The sequence below is a fragment of the Sebastes fasciatus genome, chromosome 16, assembly GCF_043250625.1.
Source record: "Sebastes fasciatus isolate fSebFas1 chromosome 16, fSebFas1.pri, whole genome shotgun sequence".
NCBI lineage: Eukaryota > Metazoa > Chordata > Actinopteri > Perciformes > Sebastidae > Sebastes > Sebastes fasciatus.
This window is the reverse complement of record NC_133810.1, coordinates 24,000,621-24,021,876: the sequence shown is the minus strand read 5'-3', so window position 1 is coordinate 24,021,876 and position 21,256 is coordinate 24,000,621. Positions and strand designations below refer to the sequence as shown.

Below are 21,256 nucleotides of genomic sequence, written 5' to 3'. Positions count from 1 at the left end.
CTACAGTAGCTTTACTTCAAAAAGTGCAATAAATCTTAAAAAAATCCCCCATTACATTTAGGATAATATTCAACTACTATAGTATCACTACAGTATTTTAGAATGTAGGTTTGTGCAATGACTTGCATATCCACTCCCACATGTGTTAGGAGGCCTGTCTTCAGGTCACACGGTCTCTACTTGCTTTGCATATCTGATTTGCCATAATCATAACTGCGTACATTTTCATGTCATTCCTCTCCAGAAGCCACAGCAGGAGAGACTGATGAGTTTCTCCCACCATGAACATGTTAATACCTTCAGTTTTTCTTCCCCTGCTCCTCTGTTTTTTGCCTCTGATGTCGGCAACTGTTGTTCAAGATTTTAATCACATAGAGAGGTGCAAGGACTCCCTGTACATGGGGACGCCACCGCGAGGGTTCACCGACACCACGCTGAAGAGGATCTGCCAACGTTACGCGGACAAGGCTCGCTATGTGACCCTGTACGACCCCCAAAAGAGGATTCCGGTTTACTCAGCTTATACCTTCAAGAAAACAGAGGGGGACAGGCGTGTGGACTACCCTTGGATGTATGAGCCACAGGTCAGAGACTTTACTTTTTGAATAATATGGTTTGTTTTTACCAAAATGCCAAAAAACCTCATTCATAAAGAGCTTTTCATTCATTTTAACCAAGCAGCTTACCCTAAAGTAGGGGAGACCGGGGGCAATTGTAACAATTTTTAGTTTTGATGTCGTTACTTAAAAACCTCTTGAACTATTTGGATAACATTTTTATGTAGGTGACTTGCATTTGTGTTCTACTTGTTAACAGTAATAAAATGTTTTTACTAGCAATGTTAGTCACAATATTGATTGAAACACTATAAGTCAAATGTTACATCTGCCCCCACATGCAGGGGCAATTGTAACAACATATGTCATACCTTCATATGAATACCAAGGACCACAATAAACAACCAAGAATATAGATTATAGTTAAAACTAGGGCTATCAATCACTTACAATATTTAATCGCGATTAATCGCAAATATCTGTTCAAAAAATGAACCTTAAAGGGAGATTTATGCGAGTGGGAAAATATGCTGCTTTATGCAAATGTATGTATATATTTATTATTGGAAATCAATTAACAATACAAAATGATGACAAATATTGTACTGGTACTGCATTTAGCATAAAAAAATATGCTCAAATCATAACATGGCAAACTCAAGCCAAATAGGCAACAACAGCTGTCAGTGTGTCAGTGTGCTGACTTGACTATGACTTGCCCCAAACTGCACGTGATTATCATAAAGTGGGCATGTCTGTAAAGGGGAGACTCGTGGGTACCCATAGAACCCATTTTCATTCACATATCTTGAGGTCAGAGGTCAAGGGACCCCTTTGAATATGACCATTTTTCCTCGCCAAAGTGTAGCATAAGTTTGGAGCATTATTTAACCTCCTTCGCAACGAGCTAGTATGACTTGGTTGGTCCCAATGGAGTCCTTAGGTTTTGTAGTTTCATATAATGCCAGTATCTTCACTCTAGCTTCTAGTCCGCGACAACCTCCGGAAGATCGATTGCGTTAATGTGTTAAAGAAATTAGTGGCGTTACAACAAATTTGCGTTTGGGTTATTATCGCATTAATTTTGACCGCCCTAGTTAAAATAATTTAATAACCATTGAACAATTAATTACTTTCATCTTTGCAGAAAACCTTTGACAAGTATGAGACGTCAGTTTGTCCTTTGGCGGGCAGAGAGGGATCTTCACAGACCATGTGCATAATGACTTTCATCTGTCTCGTTTCTGATTGGTGCAATTTGAGACGTTATTGCCCCCGGTCTTCCCCATAATATCTCATTCAAAGAGGATGCCAGCAGCTGAAATGGTGGTGAATAGGTCGACTCCAACAAAGCAAAGAGGCTTCATAGACAATACTGGCTTTGTATTATTTCCTGTGTCTATGTCTGTGTTTTGTGTCTCCCCAGCTGGCAGAAGTCGATGGGAATGGAAACATGCAGACCTTCCCCACCGGCTACCTCCACATGAAGTTCGAGGACAGCCAGGCAGTCCTGGATGACTACTCTGACGTGGTCCTGTACGAGAGAGGCCACCTGAACCCAGACCAGCACCAGTCCACCCCGCACGACCGCGCCGCCACCTACACCCTGACCAACGTGGTCCCAGAGATACGCGAGTTCAACATCGGGCCCTGGCGCGAGTACGAGGAGCGGATCCGGCTCCGCCTCAACAACTTCTGCCGCGGCACGGCCTACATCGTGACCGGAGTGACCACCAGGGGCAACATGATCCGTCGAAACAACCAGGACCGCGTGGCCATCCCCGAAGACATCTGGTCCGCGTACTGCTGCACCGACTACGACCGCAACTCGCCGCACGATGTTCGAATCCGCTTCCCGGCCTACGGAGCCTTGGCCAAAAACTCCAAAGAGGGCAGCAGCGTGCACGAGATGCCGGTCCAGGAGCTTGAGATCTTTCTGAAAAGCAATTTGGATGTTGACCAGAATCTTCAGCTCTTCTACGACAACTGCATCTCTCCTTCACCCCTCCCTGTTTACCTCCATCATACTATCTGAGAGTTCTATAGCCTTCCTTAGCCTATGTGTGCATGTGAGTTAGTGGATAGTATAACATGGATAGTGGTAGTGGTGAAAAAAAATTATCAAATAGGATATTATCATAATTCCCTGTAGTCTAATGTTGATTTAAAATTTCTCTTGGAGTTATTCTTTGGGGAAAAAACAGGGTTGGTTGTGCTCTTTAAAACTTTTTTTTGATGTTTCCTTCCATTATCTCAAAATGAAAGCTGCTTTGCTCTGAGGGGATTATAGCCTTGATGTAATGCAAATTGGCTCATTTAATAAAATATCTTAATATTCTGGTCTGTATCTTGATTGTGTTTTCTTTTTATTATTCTTTTGAATTCTTGTTTGAATGTATGGTCAGTTATGGAAATTAGATCAAACTTTTATGGCTATCTGATGGGCTTTAGTGTCTTTAATAATTTAGTTAATCTACTTGTAATAAAAGTCTTTTGAATATAATATAAATGATACATAGACGGTTATATAATTTGTTTAGAAAACCAAAAAGATTTGAGAACCCTTTCTATTAGGAGCACCAGAGGACAGACGCACATGATTTTTTTTTATCAGATTACCTGTCTCATGCATCAGGATATATTGACTGCTTTATAAATATAGCTTTTTTTTAAAAATCAGATTTGCTCCAACTTTTAAAAACTTACCATCTAAATCTTTAAAAGACAGTGAGAATATCTGAATCCAATCTGTGAATATCATATCATAAAGACTTTTCATAATTTAAAAAAAAAGATTTTTTTTTGGTTTCATGTGATGTTGAAGATATCTTCTTTAAAGTTTTTGAGAGTGACGTTTTATTTGCAATTCTAAAGAGGAAAATGCTGTCTGAGCTTTCCGAGCATCATCAGCCATCATCCCAAAATGATTTAGATTTTTTTTTTTTCAAAAGAGGCTGGTTCATATGGGTCATTTTCTGATGCAGCAAGCCTTTTCTACACATCTAGTTGCACACTGCCATCTAGTGACGGAGGGAAAGTATTTCCTGTGACCACTGCTTAAAGGGAAACCAACAGTGTTATTATCTGCAAAGGTAATTTTGGGTTGAGTGCAAAATAAAACGCTTTGATATTATCGTAAACATCAGTCATCTAAACAATTCATGCAATCTATTTAACAAAGATGATTGTGATTAATACAGTGCACATCAACCATATGTTATTACACAATGCAGGGTCTAATAACTTGCTGCTTATTGCAGCAATCATTCAAAACAGATATTCTAAAACTAAGGATTTAATATTACAGATATGAAAAACAATAGAAACTTTTTTTTTTTAAATGGATGCAATGTAAACTTGTGCAAGGTCAGATTTGGCTTTTCCCTCTCCCCTGTAAGGAATTGTCTAACTGTGATATTTATAATGCCAAAGATGTAATCGGGGGGAAAAAAAGATCAATGATTAAAGTGCAAACTGTAACTTTGGAGAGGTAAAAAGAGGTACAATGTTGTCTAAAAAGTGCTTATTCACCGGTGATAACACAGAAGTAAAAGTATCCGTGGCCAAAAAAGAAGCATTCAATTATTTCCACATCAGAGCTTGACTGAATGGAAGGCCGTGCATTAGCACAAATGCTTCATCCAACAGCACCAGTGCATCGGTCTGCTCCAGTAGCTATATTTGCCATAATATTGATTTATTGTGTATAACAGCTGAATAAACACAGATCCGAGGACAGTTCCCTTCATAAACTGGTGCTGTTATTTTAGGCTTTGAAAATTCAAATCCTCTGGATAACTTTAAGATCTCATGGAATGAAAGTCAGAACTCAGTTTGTGTGGATTTAGGAAATGAAATCATGGAAAGCTGAGCATGGATACATTTTATGGTGAATGCTGTATGCTAAAAAGCAACAACCAAACTGAAAAAACAAAACAAAGCCTTACCTACACTACGCTACTACAGCAATAAACACCACAGAGCTCTCTTTGAGCAGCCACATCAGTTTCGTCTTTCTGAAAAACAAAAAAACAAAATGAAAACAAAAACTCACTTCTTTCAAGCTCCAATAATCAATATTTTAAATATTGCCACTCAGGCGATCAAATAACTTGATGTGTGACAGACCCAACCAACTCTATAGAGCTTTTTAGCTCCTTTAACATTCATGTCCCACAAATGTATTGTATGATTCAGGCTCATGTATAATAAGACCTTGGTTCAGATTGGTTCCTACTGCAGCATATTGCTGCCACACCAGAAAAAAGATGGATAATGATACAACGTGATAAGTTTATCATTATAACAAGATATTTTCATGTTATTACAACATACAAATTAATCACGTTATACAAAAATTATTTTGTTGTTATAACAATATACTTTTTATCTTGTTATAATGTGAAACTTTTCATGTTAAAACGTGATGAACTTGTTGTTATAACGTGAAACGTGAAACGTTATACCGTGATCATCACTCATACTGTTACAGCGTGGAACATTTTACATTATAACATGTTAACTTAGTATTGTTATAGCGCGAAATGTTTCACGTTTTAACAATGTAAGTGATGATCACGTTATAACGTGATAACTTAGTGTATTGTTATGAGGTGAAATGTTTCACGTTTTTACAATATAAGTGATGATCATATTATAACGTGATCATCACTAACATTGTTAAAACATAAAACATTATTGTTAAAACGTTTTATGTTTTAACAATATTACTGATGATCATGTTATAACGTGATAACTTAGTATATTGTTATAACGTGAAATGTTTCACGTTTTAACAATATAAGTGATGATACCGCTATAACGTGATGACTTAGTATATTGTTAGAATGTGAAATGTTTCACATTCTAACAATATAAGTGATGATCACGCTATAACGTGATAACTAAGTATATTGTTATAACGGGAAATGTTTCACGTTTTAACAATATGAACGTCATGAAACGTTAACGTTTAATGTTATAACAATAAGTTATCATGTTTTAATATGAAAAGTTTCACATTATAACAAGATGAATAGTATATTGTTATAACAAGAAAAGTTTCTTGTTGTTTCCATATGTCGTAATAATGTGAAAATATCTTGTTATAACATGAAAAACATCTTGTTATAACAATAAACTTTTCACGCTATAATTGATACTGATCCATTTTTTTTTTTTCTAGTGTGGCAGCAATATGCTACCGTAGGTTCCCTATAAGCCTCGCTTTCACTATGCAATTCTGTCTGCCACCGGTAACGTTGTACCGGGAAAACGAAGGCTCAATTTACGGCACAAAGGAAGTGCATCAAACATTGCGCAACCAAAACAAGAAGATGTTTTCCCCGGTAGCTATCCTCAGTTACCAAAGATCCGATTGTCTTTGCAACAGCGGTGCCAACAATAATATCACTTGGAAACACTAGGGGGGAAAAATTGTCTGTTTCCACTTTAAAGTTGCTTGGATCTCCTGCATGTGTAAATAAACAACAGGTTAGCTAGAACTACGTCAAAAAGTGCTCCAGATTGTCTTACCTAGCCTACTTGTTGTGGGGTTCTTCTGCCCCCACATGGCTATAAAATGTACTTACAGCTTTAATATTGCATATATGACAAAAATGATGGCAAATCATTTGTTTAAGAATGTCTTTTAATGTTTTCCAGTTCAGATACACAACATACAGTGTGTAATAGCCTCTATTTGAAATAGAAATATTAACTTTAATTCTTTCAACTCCTTCTGGTCATTATGCTCTCTCACAGTATCTTGAGCTTCAAGCAGGTTACTGAATCAGACTAAATGAAACAGACAAACAGGTGCAAGCCTTCACTTTACCATTCCAGCATTAATGTTGTAATAAGAATATATTTGGATCCTTGTAATGCTTTTTATTAATTTTTTTTTTAATATATATATATATATATTTATTTTCCTTACCTTAAGCCAACATCAAAACTGTAGTGTAAACATGTAAACTTGGTGAGTGTGCTTCCATTATCTGTTGGCTGTCCAAACGCTTGTTTCAAAATAAAAATAAAAAAAATAAAAGAAATACTGTCTTTGTAATGCTGCTTTTGGAAGCGTGGGCAACTCAAACTCACATCAAACAGCTGGGTCAATAATCCCATAAACAGAATGTGCAGACAAAATTGCAAACGGTAGCAAAACAACCACCATGATTAGAGTCTGAAATAAGACCAAAAGAGTACAAAGGATTTCACAACCTCCCAATTACAGGTTATACTGTATGACAACGCTCAAGACAATGTGAGACACTAACGATTAAATCCGACAGCATCACAAGTAAAAATTCCTTGATTTGTGGTTTGTTTGGAGCACATTTGAAACATCCGTCCTATCTCGTTTTTTTTTGCCTCATTTCTCCAAACATCCCTATTTCCCCCTTTCCTTCATCTGTTCTCTGCAGCTGTTCTTTGGCTTTTTTAACCAATGAAAGGACTCATTTCACTCAAAAGCTGCCTTCCCGACTGATGGGATAGTGCCAGGTGTGTACATTATGCTTCAGACCAGTGGTTCCCAACCTATTTTCCTCAAAGCCTTTTACAAATCCTTGAACAAAAGTATCAATTTGAATAAGGTGTTTCAGAGTATTAAATGAGTTAGTCTTTTTTTATATAAAATCAACTTTCTTAAATGAATATAACTCATCAGCTAAACGGCAACAAATATAGATATTTCATCAGATAAAAACTAGGGCTGTCAAAGTTAATAACGCGTTAACGTAAATTTGTTTTATCGCCACTAATGTCTTTAACGCATTAATGCAATTTACGACTTTTAGGTTGTAGTGGGCTCAGTTTTAAAGCTAGAGTGAAGATACTGGCACCATATGAAATTATAAAAACCTAAGGAATCCATTGGTACTAACCATGTCATATTACTATTTTGGCGAGGATAAACTGTCTTGGCCATTTTCAAAGGGGTCCCTTGACCTCTGACCTCAATTTATATGAATGAAAATGGGTTCTATGGGTACCCACGAGTCTCCCCTTTACAGACATGCCCACTTTATGATAATCACATGCAGTTCTGGGGCAAGTCATAGTCAAGTCAGCACACTGACACACTGACAGCTGTTGTTGCCTGTTGGGCTGTAGTTTGCCATGTTATGATTTGAGCATATTTTTTTATGCTAAATGCAGTACCTGTGAAATTGAATTGATGTTAATGATGTTAATTGATTTCCAATAATACATATATACATGCAGTTGCATAATTCAAGCATATTTGTCCTCTTCCATGTTGATAAGGGCATTAAATACTTGACAAATCTCCCTTTAAAGTACATTTTGAACAGATAAAAAATGTGCGATTAATTTGCGATTCATCGTGATTAACTATGGACAACCATGCGATTAATCACCATTAAATATTCAAATCGATTGACAGCCCTTGTTATGAATTTTGGAAATGATTACATTTATCTTTTTTTAATAACTTTTGACTTTTGGACTTTAAAACACTGTAGAGTTATTGGAAATTTTTGGATCACACGAGTCGGAAACAATCCTACGCAACCACCACTAGAATTTAATTCCGCAATTAGTATAATAATACTAATAATATTAGTGTAGCTTAATCTCTATCTGCAACTGTGCAGGAATACCAGGTTAAACAGAATGTGACCCACTAAATAGCAAAAAAATAAGTCTTTTTAAATAATTTCATATGCAGACTTTTGTATAAATGATCTAGTAAGTATGTTGTTATGATTTTAGTTAAACATGTGGAAATCTAATTTTGACAACCTCAGAGCTGACAAATCCTGGCAAACCCCTTGCTATCCTTGGCGCCCCCCTAAGGGGGGCCCAGACCCCAGGTTGGGAACCACTGCTTGAGACAGCCATATATGCAGCAAGAGCATTTTTTATCACCACAATATCGAGGCTAACCCTGAGCCGTAAGCATTCCTTTCCGTGCTGTGATTTTTAAAAGATTATTCACGTATGTTAACAGACGTATTCATGTGCCCATAACCTATTGGAATTTGCCCTTGCGATCTTAAGGAAGTAAAGGAGAATCAAACATACGCATGAGTGCTAAAATCATGTTAAGTCACCTAAACTTGCACCTGCTGTCACAAAGAAAAGATTCCGGCCAATCACTCAAACCAAACGACAAACAGAATATTTACAAATTCCAGTTTTGTTCTCTTACACTTAAAAAATGTACAGTTTGTTTTTCATGTGTTTGTTCTTTTTGTCCTCGCGGTTCGCTCCAGTCCAGTGTGAGGGATGGCAGTCTGGCTCCAGAGTGTTGTTATCCTAAGCAGACAGGATACAGAACATAACAAGGAGGGAGGGAGCGTGGGGGGGAGTAAATCCCGCTCGCCTTGTGGTATATGGTGTGTGAGTAATGTCTGTCATTAAAGATTTTTTTTTAAAAATCAGGTTTTTAGAATGCATCCCCTGCGCATTGACAGACCGCAGCTGACGGGCTAGTCCAGTGTTGTCCTAATGTCACTGGGTTTTTTTTTTTTTTTTCAGAATTGTCCAGAGTGTGACCCGTCTCTTGTGTTCAGTTGTGCGAAAGATGTGAAATGCGCGTACAAGGCTTTCTCACCTTTTGACCGTCATAAATATATCTCCATCTTGCAGAAGGGAGAATCATGAAACAACAAAAAAAGAGCAGACGAAAAGAGAACTGTCAGGCAGTCTTTGAAGCGTGTGGTTGATGTCAGTCAAACCTTATTTAGAACTATTCATGTAAAGTAGTTGTTTCTTTTTTTTTTTTTTTGTAACTCAAAAAAGTGCTATCTTCAGGTGAGATTGAGAGACAGTGACTGCAGACTTGACGGTTGCAAAAGATAAAGAGAAACAGAGCGAAAGAGGGAGGAAAGAAAGAAGGCTTTCATCAGTCTCTCTGGTAGTTTTTGCGGCACAGCCTCGGTGTTAGGGAATGAAAAAAATAAAGAGGAAATATTTACTCTCTTTGTTATAATCATAGTTTTACACAATATTCATCTCTTTATACTTTAATACCTTTTTGAAGTACCACAAAGTGCAGCTGATATTAAAATAGAAAATGGAAATGATTTTCAAAATAAAACAAAAATCAATGAAGAACAAGGCAAATCATCAAAATGACAAACAAACGTCTCTGTCCACACTCTTTGTAAAAAAAAAAAAAAAAAATCATGCAAATATCCCAGACAGCAAAGTAGTTAATAAAACTTTATATTCTTTTTTTTTTTTTAAACGAGGATATATTGAATCCCTTTAAAGAAGAGACCAGCCACAGTGCAACATTGAGTGTAATAATCAAAAAAACAAATAAATGTGTGGATCAAAAAGAAAGATGAAGGGGTTGGCACTTTTTTATGATGGTAATTCCTTTTGTAAGATACAGTCAGGATGGACCTCTCCGGGCGGTCCACTGGACGCCAGTGAAAGAGGAACTTTATCACAGTACTTGGCACCAAGAATGCTGGTAAAAACGAGATATCAGAATATCTTTTTTTTTTTCATTCATATCCTTACAATTTATTAATAATACATCATTTACATTTGTGTTTTTGTATAAAAGACTCCAAAAGGAAAAAAGAGTCTAGAAGTGATTGCGAGAAAGAGGAGAGAAGTGGAGATGGATTATGTCGATGGTTTAATAATAAAAAGAGCTACGAGGGCAGATGCAGAGAGAGAGAGAGGAAGGGCGTGAGGCGGCGAAAAGAGAGAAGCGGTTAAATGGGCTGAGATGGGGATACAGACAGAGAGGTAATGAGTGAGAAACAAATAAAGTAATGGACGTGATTAGAGCCTGTGTGGCGGAGTTCTAATGGGCAGCCTGGATTCCAGGTTGCATCCCACAGGCCGAGTATGATTCAGTTATTTCCTGTACCGCCCAACAGTTGAAGCCCCAATCTGGAAATGTTTTGAAAGCAGCATTTGTGAGTGTACAGATTTTGAAAAAGCGTGACTTTTTGATGGCATTTAGGGTAGGGCTGACCCGAATGCTTCGAAGCTTCGACCGCCATGGTATTCAACCCTAAAATCAGTATTCGTTATTTTTAAGTATGTGATAATAATGTATAAATCCCCAAAATAACCCATGAAATAAGGAATAATTCCACAACATTATTCATATTCAACATTAATTGTTATTAGTTATTCTCAGACGGATATCGCTGTTTTGTTGTGTGTGGAGGTGTACAGTAGTGCGGCGGCGGCGCTGTCCCGGGTACTGAAACGGTGGAAATGGAGACAGACAGACAGAAAAATATGTCAGCCTTCTGAGCCACTTCGCGAAGCTTCGAATACCTACGATTATTACTCACCGAAGCTTCGAAGCCCAAAAAATGGTATTCTGGGCAGCCCTACATTTAGGTCGCATCATAACTGAAAACAGAGGCCTGTACTACGAAGCAGGATTTGTGGTTAGCGAGGTAACTTCAGGCTTAACCCTGGGTTTTCCATCCTACGACGGTGGTTCACTTCTTACCGGGGTAGATCGCCATGGTAACTGATGCTGAACACCTAACCTGCTCCGGAGCAGGTTATGTTCGAGATAAGAGATCAACACGTATAAAGGCACCGCCTACTGACCAATCAGAGCTCGGTGCGCAGATCGTATGATAATATTACACAAATATGAAGAAGTTTAAGTCATAATCCAGGCTAAAAGCAACACAGTTTAAACTGACAAACGCAGGAAGGACAGCTGGCTTTATGCTGTGGGAGTTTACCGCTTTTAATTATGTTTTTATATTTATTTGCTCCCCAAGTCTGTTTGACACCGCTGGGGTCGGGGACGCAGCTGAAAGAAGGTCAAATTGTATGACAATTTGACCTCCAAGGGATTAATGAAGTAATTTCTTCTATTATATTGTCTAAGCATCATGTTAATTGAACACGAACACACAAAGTAATTATAGTCAGATCTATCCGTGCTCTAGATGGGGCAGAGATATTATAAGTCTGTTAATTTACACATTCACACATCAGCAATTTTTTCTTTTGCCAGCTGTCCTTCCTGCATTTGGCAGCTTCAACTGTGTTAATTTTAGCCTGGATTATGGGTTTAACTTCTTCGTATTTGTCTAACATTATAGTTTGGTCTTGGATTGTAAAATGTGCCGCTCTGCTCACAGTACTTGTCCATGTTTGCGATTGGTCATATGCTGCAAACACCGCCCCTTTATGTGAACGTGCTCATCGCCACATTGAGAAACCCGGGGTTGACTTACTGAGTTGATAACCACCGTCACAGGACCGTTTAGCGTGATCGCGGTTGTTAGTGTTAGTTAAGCCAGATAACGAGAAGATACCCTGGGTATCTTGAACTCACTTCGTAGTACTGGCCTCAGGTGCATCAATTTGTAAACAGAAGAAATAAAGTTTTAAAATCCATGAAAAACTCATGCTTTAAATGTCAAATAGCTCATCCTTGTACTTCCAGCGCTGTCAATACATTTCACACCGAAACAAAAGTCCCCAAAATCAGAACACAGAGACAGCTGTCGGGCCGTGGCGCTCAACACAGGGTGCCAAATTCCACTTCCAGATTGGGCCTTTAAAGCTGCAATTTGTAAGTTTCAAGAAATCACCGCTTTATGACAGACAGCTTGTCGGGGCATATGCCGCCTCGCTCGAAGCTGCTCGCTACTGTATTATGTTTTCGCTAAATGAATGAAAGCGAATATATGCATTCTATGACAAACATAGTTTGTACACTGACACAACAACACATGCGCAAAACAAGCGAGCTACACATAAGATGTCCTGCTGATTGTGATTAGCTTGATACCTCTTTTAGAGAGTTACAGGCTTAAAGCTGCGTTTTGGTGGCTCACTTATAAGCACGAGATATTGAAGGAGCTTTAACGGGGCAAAGCAGTATGTACCTATGATGACGGGCTTTTGGCGAAGGAGCTTTTTTAATCAACTCCCCCTTGATTTATGAGTACATTTTAGAGGTATTTCACTGCTTAAAATCTTACAAACTGCAGCTTTATTTGAGGGCTTAATGAGAAAAGACAAAGATATAGTGAAGAAGAATAGAGGGTGGTGAGAGTATGGAGCAGTTTGTGTGGTGTGTCTCTGTGAGCCCAGAGTGGGGTAGCAGAGGTTGTGCCTGGTCCTATACACGGGTGGTGGAGTGTTGGTGTGGCAGGGCATTGTTGCTGTGGCTGGGGATGGGTGTAGTGGAGGGCGCTGGGACAGGAGGGTACGTGTTGAACGGGTGGAGGGGCTGCATGCTGCTGATGGTGCTGGGGATCATGGTGATGGTGTTGGCTGTCATCAGCGGCACGTCCTCCGGCGCCCGCCGCAGGGCCAGCGTGTAGTCGGGCGGGCACACTGGAGGCCGCAGGGGTTCCAGGTCGCCTAGGACGCCGCGGGACGGGAGGGGCGTGCCGTGTTCCAGCTCCACTCTCTGCTGCTTCATCTGCAGCGACATCAGCTCCTCCTCCTGGCTCAGCGCCAGGTCATTGTGCGGCGGGGCCCCTACCACTCCCATGCCGACGCCCATGCCCATCGTCGTGACGCGTTGCGGGGACAGCCGGCGGTGGCGCCTCTGCATGAGTTCGTGGCGCTTGTCCCGTTTGTAGTAAAGCGCGGCAAAGGCGAGCACGTTCAGGAAAAGAAGCGAGGCGCCCACAGCTACTGTCACGCTCAGCTCGGTGGAGTAGTCCCTCGTCTCGTCGGGGAAGGGGGTATTGCGGGGTCTCTCCGAACTGTCGGGCTCAGGGTCAGGCGGATAGGTGGAGATGACGGGGTGTCGCGTGGAACGGGTGCCAGTTGGCCAGCGGGTGGTGCCTCCGGGCGGCAGTCGAGTTGTGATGGAGCTAATGATTTCCTTCTGGAGGCTGTGGAGATGCGGCACCAGCTCCAGCCAGAAGGCCACCTTGTTGGCCCGGTAGTTGTCTCTGACACGAGGCTTCAGGCCGATATGCAAGTACTGCTTGTCTTTGGAGCTGAACTTGGTCCAGATGACCTCTTCAAAGCGGTTGGGCTTGGTGTGGATAAACGTGGTGTCCTGAGGAACTGGTAGGTTAGGATCCCTGGAGGAGAGAAAAATATATTTTTATATGTTAAGAATTATGAATCACTACTAAGTTTTTAACACAGTATTACCTGTGTTGCAAATACAACAGTTCATTAAAGATGCAAGCAGCGATGAACGGGCCCTCGCCACTTGTGCACGTCGAGGGTACTGGCAGGATGCTAAATATTTTCGCAATGTTCACAGGTTTTGATGTGTGCGCCAAGTTCCGTGAGTTTTTCAGTATACATCAAAAATGCATTCGAAGGCTAAAAGTAATTAGGGGACGTTATAGAGCAGACGTGCCAAAGTTTCATGAGCTTTTGTGCATCTTAAAGTCATGTGTTCGTAAAATGAAAATGAACGCATGAAATCCAACATTGCTGACTTCCTGTGGGGCAAAAAAAAAAAAAAGTAATGTATTTTTAAAGATGAGAGCAATGATGCCGCCAAATTTTGTGAACATCGATGGACATGGATCCCGCTGACAACGCCAAAACCCAATCATTGCAGAATTTTGCCAGTTCTAAAGCGTGGCCAATTTTTGTGAGGTTTTCGAGCATCCTGAGCCCCTAAAAAATGCGATTGTGAAGGATAATAATAATCATAATAATAATAATAATAATCTTTACAAAAATAATAGGTTTCCTTGCACACCGTTGGGCCCCTGGCACCTCTGTGTTCCAGATGATTCAACCCACAACATGTTCAAAAGTTCAACAGATTTTTCTCATCGAAGAGAATATCTCTACATTAAAACTAAGCATTAATAATATACTATATTCACCTATAGCAGACTAACAATGTGCTCACAATTGGGCACTAGTGGGACTTTACTAGTAGGCTAGAGGGATAGTGGACTTTCAGAAAGTTAAATCACCAATGTGTTACATATGAGCTTGTAAATACTGTACACTATGTGTATTACTTGATATTTTAACAATATAAATGCACTTAATATCAGAGAGGGATTATGACATTTGGCATTATACTAACCCTGTCTTGGCAAAGTTGGTCCAGTATGTCATGACTACAGCACTGAGCATTACATCGTTCTTGGAGAAGTTACAGGGAAACAGATCAGTGGCTCCCACCATGGGAATCCCAAACACATAGGGGATCTCATCTCCGTGGGCCGCGTCGGCCCACTCTGGCCTGGCCTCGGTCTGACAGTGGTGGTGGAAGGTATAGAAATAGACGGGTGACTGGAACTCGGCGTGCAGTTTGGCGGTGGCGACGGCCGGTGCCACCCACTGGTGATCCGTGAACAGAGCCAGGAGGGTCTTCCTGCGCATGTCACTGTTGTCCCTGTCGGCCCAGTCTGTGTACATGAACTTTATGGTTTCCCTCAGGATGTCCTTACCTTGAAAGAAAAAAGGAACGTGAGTATGTACGCAGCGCGTGGGTTTTCTTAAAGATTTTTCGGCTAAAATCTATAACTTGTCATCTCCACAGGGGTGTGTTGTTAGATTTTCTCTCGACTTTCTGTGTCAGTGCTGCTGTTCAGTCTCACTGCTTGGACTGTGCCGATAAAGTCAAACCAGAGCCATTGCACAGGAAGTAAACACAATTTACTGTGAATATACTGTACATACACAACTGTACCTAAAAAAGATCAACTCTACAGCAAAGGAACCTGCCGCGTTACTTTATTCACTGACCTCCATTTATTTTTGACAAAGCAGTACTTTATAACTGTGATCTCAATGCAAATATATAGTTAATCAAATTTTAAAAGCTTTTCTGTGTTGCATTTGAATCACAGAATTTCCCCTCAGATTCTTTAAAGGTGCAATGTGTAATACCTGACCACATGCTCCAAACAAACAGGGGGCAGCATTTCACCTCTACTACTGGGCCCATACAATCGAAATTTACAGTCGGTCCACTGCACTAAATCCAAAGCGGCATAAGTAACTTCCTGCATGCCTTTCCCGTCCGCCAAGAGAGCGGGTGCAGCTCCGGGAGACGGACCAATAGTCAGCGGCTGCAGCAACTCGTATCCAGCCAGTGTAAACCCCAGCGCCGGGGGTCACAGTGGGCTAGTGCGATTGGGTCTAACCCATGGATGTATTAAGAGAAGTGGATACAGCGTTGGAGGCAGGGCCCCATTCATTCCTATGAAAGTTGCTCAGCGGCGCATAATGCCAAAATGGCTCGACTTCCGACTGGAAAAGTACCCGGATCTTCCGGCGATCTTCCGCATCCATTGGGCCCATGGAGCAGGCGCAGTAGCGTCAGCTCGGTCACATGGCTTGGTCACGGAGTCACAACGTCACGCTGTCGTCACAGCTTGCTAACTCCGCCTTCCAGCCCTCGCTCCAGCCGTCGTCTGGGTCTCATTCACATGAACGGAGGTAGGGAAATGACTCTGGATTCAGCTATTAGTGCATTTTACAATTTTTAGGACCTATTGAGCGCTATTCAAATGTTCATACTGGGAAGTTGATTCACCTCAAAAAAAATTATCCGACGAGTTACAGATGTCTCTTTCCCAATGTAAGTCTATGGGAAAAAGACGGACACGGAAGTTGTAGTTGTAGTACCACCATTTGGCCACTACGAAAATTGGGGACAACGACCGGCGCTCTTCCTGGGGGCTTGGTCTAACCTATGTAACGGCAGCAACATAAATGTCTACTTCTTTGTCTTCTCATGTTGGCCTGAGGGCAGACAGGACACTACAGTGACTCACTATCGCCTCTCGAGGTACAAGGTGGTATTACAAGACAGGACGGGCCGGTGCTAGCGGGTTAGCATGCTCATTTCAGTAGATATCTCTGCAACACAACATCAACGTGCTTGACATAATGTCAACACTGTAACCTCTTTACCTTCATTTTTTCGAATGTTCTAAATTAAAACTCTGGGCAGATCTTACACATTGCACCTTTAATGTGTGGGTCTGAAGCTCAGCGCAAGACTTCAACCAGATCTGCTCAGAATGTCTGGATGGAAAGGAACTAAATAAAGAAGAGGAAACATCTCAATGCTACTGTAGCAGGAAAAACTTTGTAACAATTATACCACATTACCATGCACAGCTGGCAGCAAACATGCTAGCAGATTAGCCCATTAGGTGGACTGCTGGTTTGGCTACCACTGTCAGTCACGTGACCCTCACCTTGCAGTTGTACAAAGTACAAATTTGATGTACCATTTTATGCTAATTTATATTTCTACTTATCTACTTATCGTTTCATACATATGATGAGCTTATAAAATACAATGCATTGATATACAGTAGATTAAACTACCAAACAGTATAAATAATTATATCTGGCTCCACTGTGACCAACTAAAACACTAAAATACTACTTTAATGCCTCAGTAATAATAGTAATAATCCACTCAGGATGCATTTTCTTTTCTTTTCTTTCTTTTGATACATTAAGTACATTTCGCTAATGATACTTGTGTCCTTTTACGTAGGATTTTAACTACAACTTTGACTTTTACTTCAGTAAAGGATCTGGGAGCTTCTGACTTTGCTCTGCCATCTTTGTTGTATACATTGAACATAATACTTCTCAGTGGTGTAGAGGCCAACAACATGTGGAAAGTTAAAGATTTGAGCTTTTGGTTTGAACGAGCTTTAAACTAATTAATAATTTGAAGGTAAAGAAGGGTAGGGTCTGACCATCAGGGTATCCATACAGATTGTCCACAAAGTTGGAGATGGTATAGTCAAACGAGGCCGCTGATATTCCGTCTTCTCCTTCACTGTCATCCACAAACTTCAGGCCCTCTCCCTGGTTGACGCCCAGCAGTATGTCGTAGTTCAGGAACTCGCCCTGGTGTCAAAACAAACACGCAGCATGACATGACAGCACAGAACGCAGCAGCAATGCTAGGGCAGTAGTTACCAGAGGTGTGGACTCGAGTCACATGACTTGGACTTGAGTCAGACTCGACTTGACAAAATCAAAAAAGACTTGCAACTCGACCAGTGACTCGTTACTTCACTTGGACTGGAGCCTTTGATACCTTCCCCCGAGCCCAAAGATTAAAAAGTTATGTTAATGTTAATGTTATTTAAAAATTGTCCGACGAATCAATTAATTTCTCTTCATTTCCTGAATCAACGTTAACGCTATTCATTCCCAACAAGTCAACACTTAATTCCACCGATTTTTTTTGAGATGATTAAGTTCAGCTGCCCTTGTTTTAACAAATAAATAAAAAAATTTAAAAGCATTCACAATTTTTGTAAATTGAATATATTATTACTCTGTTGTTAAAATGGCGTTACATTTGGTGTAGAGCTCATTATGACTTTGTTTAGGACTCAAAACTCAAAGTTTAGGACTTGAGTGTTGAGACTTGAGACTTACTTTTGACTTTGCAAAACAACAATGTCTCACCTCTGGTACACACCCACCAAATGCAAAGAAAATGATCAAGAGAAACAATGCGACCATTTACTGGATGACGTCCAGAGACGTCGGCTCTGACCTGCTGCATGAGGATCTCAGGGTCATCGGGCACCACGTCACCGTCCACCACGGGCCCGAAGGCGATGTGGTAGCGCGCGGGCTGGATGTCTTGGTCCACCAGCTCCCGGAAACTCTTCCTCCTCAGGCAGTCCACCAGCTCGGCCATGTCCCCCAGAGTGCATCCGACCTTCCTCGCCAGGATCTTGGTGTACATCATCGGCCGGTAGTTGACCGCCCAGCTGGAGATGGCTGAGCCACTCTGCGCGATGGCCCTCTGGAACAGGCCTGCGCAAAACGGGACCACATACAGCAGATATAGCTTCAACAGAAAATATATACAATCACTTATTCTCTCTCGGTTCAGCTTTCTTTCCCTCTGACACACTTTTGCTAGCAACTGATGGGGCCTTCAAGGCCTTCCAGCGTGAGTGCTTTCAATAATGCATACGTTGGAGGAGGAGCAATTGTATGAGTATTACATAGGAAGCAAGATGAAGTAGATATTCTGCTGCTTTTCATCGCCGCAGAAAATCTTTACGAACGTTAGGGCAGGAGAATAAAGTGCTTCCATTACATACGACGAGAGACCGTAGCAAGAAAGATGGTGGCGACCCTGCACACAGCAGCGGGCTTGATGGCCGCGTCGGATGAAGCGCGAAAGAGAGAGAAAGAAAACTGCTCGCACTGTTGCACCGCTGCACTGTTATGTAAAGTGGCTTGCTGTCCCTCTGTTTTATCTGCAGATTCTGTCATTAATAATTAAGCCCCCCCATATTCTGCATGTGCCCCACCCCCGCTCCTCTCCCTGTGAAATCAATTAAGAAGCCTCTCAGCTGCAGCTTCAGCTCTACCCCTCATCTCAGCTCTCCTCTGCACACACGCACACGTGCACACGCACACACACAGTACCTTTAAAAACCCAGCAACTTTCTCTGCACTTTGTGGTGTTACAGCCAGGCTTCAAAATGGAGTAGAAGAGGCAAATCTATGCATAACAACCCATAATGATAACATGGATATTCCAAAATAATCCAACATTAACCAAAAACAAAAAGCTCCAAACCTTCCACATTCTTAAGGGAATTTTGTAGTAACACAACAAATAGGCAAATAAAGATGCCATACATGTCAATAGTATAAGATATGTTTTAAATACAACACCATCCACCAACACCCACAGTATAATTTGAACACTAGTCTGCCTGTGGGAGTATTTGTCTTTGTCTGTGGACAGCCAACATTAGCTGGCCACTTGACAGCAACTAACAACTTGGCCGATACTACCCAATTAATGAAATGCTTTTCCATGTCCTCCTGAATGTTTTCGGACTCAAGATAGACAAAAAGATATGTGTGTTCCCATGCACACGCAACGAGAAATCAGAGACTACGTACAGATTTCTTTTTTTAATTTGATCTGTTCAAGGTCAGTTTTGTCAGCGTGAAGGTTAGCAGTTTAGTAATAACATAATCTGAATTCTTGGTATAAAGTGCCATTCACCTTCTGAGCTCTACTCACATCAGAGGATTAGTGATCAAACATCTGGTGGCTATTTTAGAGATCTGCTATTTAAAAACAAACAAAAGAAAGTACAGTACTGTCCTTAATAAGTAGCATACTGCAGTGGTGCCTTGAGGACAGGGGCAAGGGTGCCGGGGGGGAGACTTATTTATATATTTTTTTACTGTACATTTTCAATAACATTTCATCACGTAACATAACGAGGCAACACTTACATGAACTGTATTTTAATATTATGCTTTCAAACGTATCAAAACCCTGTATAACATGCAGTTATGATGCCGCTGGTAGGGCAATCTCACAGTTGCCGGTTGTAACGCACTACGTTCTCCAGTACTCGCGGTTTCCAAACGCACGGCGGTCATGGATAAAATCACACTGTATGGTTAAAACTACTTTAACCCTTTAACCGTACATTCCCCTATCCACCAAGTAAGACAGCTGTCCCACACCTGAATCACTTATCTTCTGTGAAAAAATGTGAAATGGTGCTGGAAAAGTTCAAGAGACATCCGAGACAAAACAATCATTAAAATCATTAGCCGGCAAAGATACGGTATTGAATACTGCAAGAGACGTAAATGAAAAACAGAATCTGTGAGGGTTTTTTTTACATTGAAAACCTAAAATGTGAGCAAATTTGACCGTAGAACAGAATGAAAGAAATTAATTTAACCAACTTGCATACTGTTTATTCATTGTTTAATTTAAGTTCAATCAGTTCATCAGCAAATCTGCACATCAACGTGGCCTAAAACAGCTGATTGAGGCCTATATACATTTTCATTCTACCGATTTATGTCTTTTTTTTAACCTTTATTTAACAAAGAACGACTGGGGTGGGGTATGCCATGGTTTAAAAAAGTTGATACATTCCTTGCTTTTGTATTTATATATATAATTTATATATATATAAAAAAGAAAAAATCTGAGGAAAAGGAATATTCAATAGGGATGTGCGCAGTTAGTTGACTAGTTGATTAAATGTTGCTACCCTCGCTAGTCAGCACCAGAAATACCAAACTTATTATTTTAGTAATGTACACATTTAAATTGCATATTGACATATGCTGTCTCAGCTGTTGCTGAGGCAGCGGCGGCTCTCCTCCCTGATCTGAACTCATCAGCCGCTCCTGACTCACTTCCACCCTGCCGTGTTCTCCCGGCCCCCCCGCCTGCCACCACCTCCTCTTTCTGAATTAGAGGCTGGGTTCAGCTGTCAGTCTTCTCTCCTGATCAACTGCATTGGCCAGTAGTTGGGTTGTATCAAATGTCATTTTTTTACATACAAACTCCTTAAATCAAATTTTGCATCAGTGGCGTCTGCCTACAAAGAGTGGTACAGGAATGACGTATGGCCAACCAGGAAATTAGTATCAGCCTGGTTCCTTCGATAAAAAGCCAATTGGATTTTTTCATTGTTTATTTGATTATTGCAGAAAGTAAGCCTTGTGGCAAACAAACATTTATGATACTTACATGTTTTGTTCAGCAAGATAATTTCCACAAACGAACACCATTTTTATGATTTTTGAAGCGTAAATGCAATCACCACAAGTAAAAAGCTAACCTTAGGCTATAAAACGAACTACACCGCGGTCGCGTGTCTTCCAGTCACCTCCACGAAGCTAAAGGCGGACTGGTATTTGCTGTTTGCCATGATGACGTCTTGTAGTCTCATTTAGCCACTTGTTAGCAACCGCCTTCTTTAAGACGTGTAAAAGTTTCCAAATTCACCAGT

General features: G+C 40.7%; 2 protein-coding genes across 2 annotated transcripts in view; one reads left to right on the top strand and one right to left on the bottom strand.

The window, feature by feature from the left end:
• The first annotated feature begins 221 nt into the window (after nt 1-221).
• On the top strand, nt 222-3,106 carry LOC141752539 (endonuclease domain-containing 1 protein). Its single transcript, XM_074610552.1, has 2 exons — nt 222-584; nt 1,984-3,106. The coding sequence occupies exons 1-2, from the start codon at nt 282-284 to the stop codon at nt 2,590-2,592; spliced, it is 912 nt and encodes a 303-aa protein (XP_074466653.1). The 5' UTR covers nt 222-281; the 3' UTR covers nt 2,593-3,106.
• Nucleotides 3,107-10,177: 7,071 nt separating this feature from the next.
• Nucleotides 10,178-21,256, bottom strand: part of nlgn2b (neuroligin 2b) — an 82,093-nt gene continuing 71,014 nt past the window's right edge. Inside the window, exons 6-9 of the mRNA XM_074610908.1 lie at nt 18,013-18,278; nt 17,198-17,351; nt 14,554-14,920; nt 10,178-13,576 (exon numbers count right to left, since the gene is read on the bottom strand). Of these exons, the coding sequence (XP_074467009.1) occupies nt 12,655-13,576; nt 14,554-14,920; nt 17,198-17,351; nt 18,013-18,278 (1,709 nt within the window). The 3' untranslated portion in view covers nt 10,178-12,654. The remainder of the gene's footprint in view (nt 13,577-14,553; nt 14,921-17,197; nt 17,352-18,012; nt 18,279-21,256) is intronic.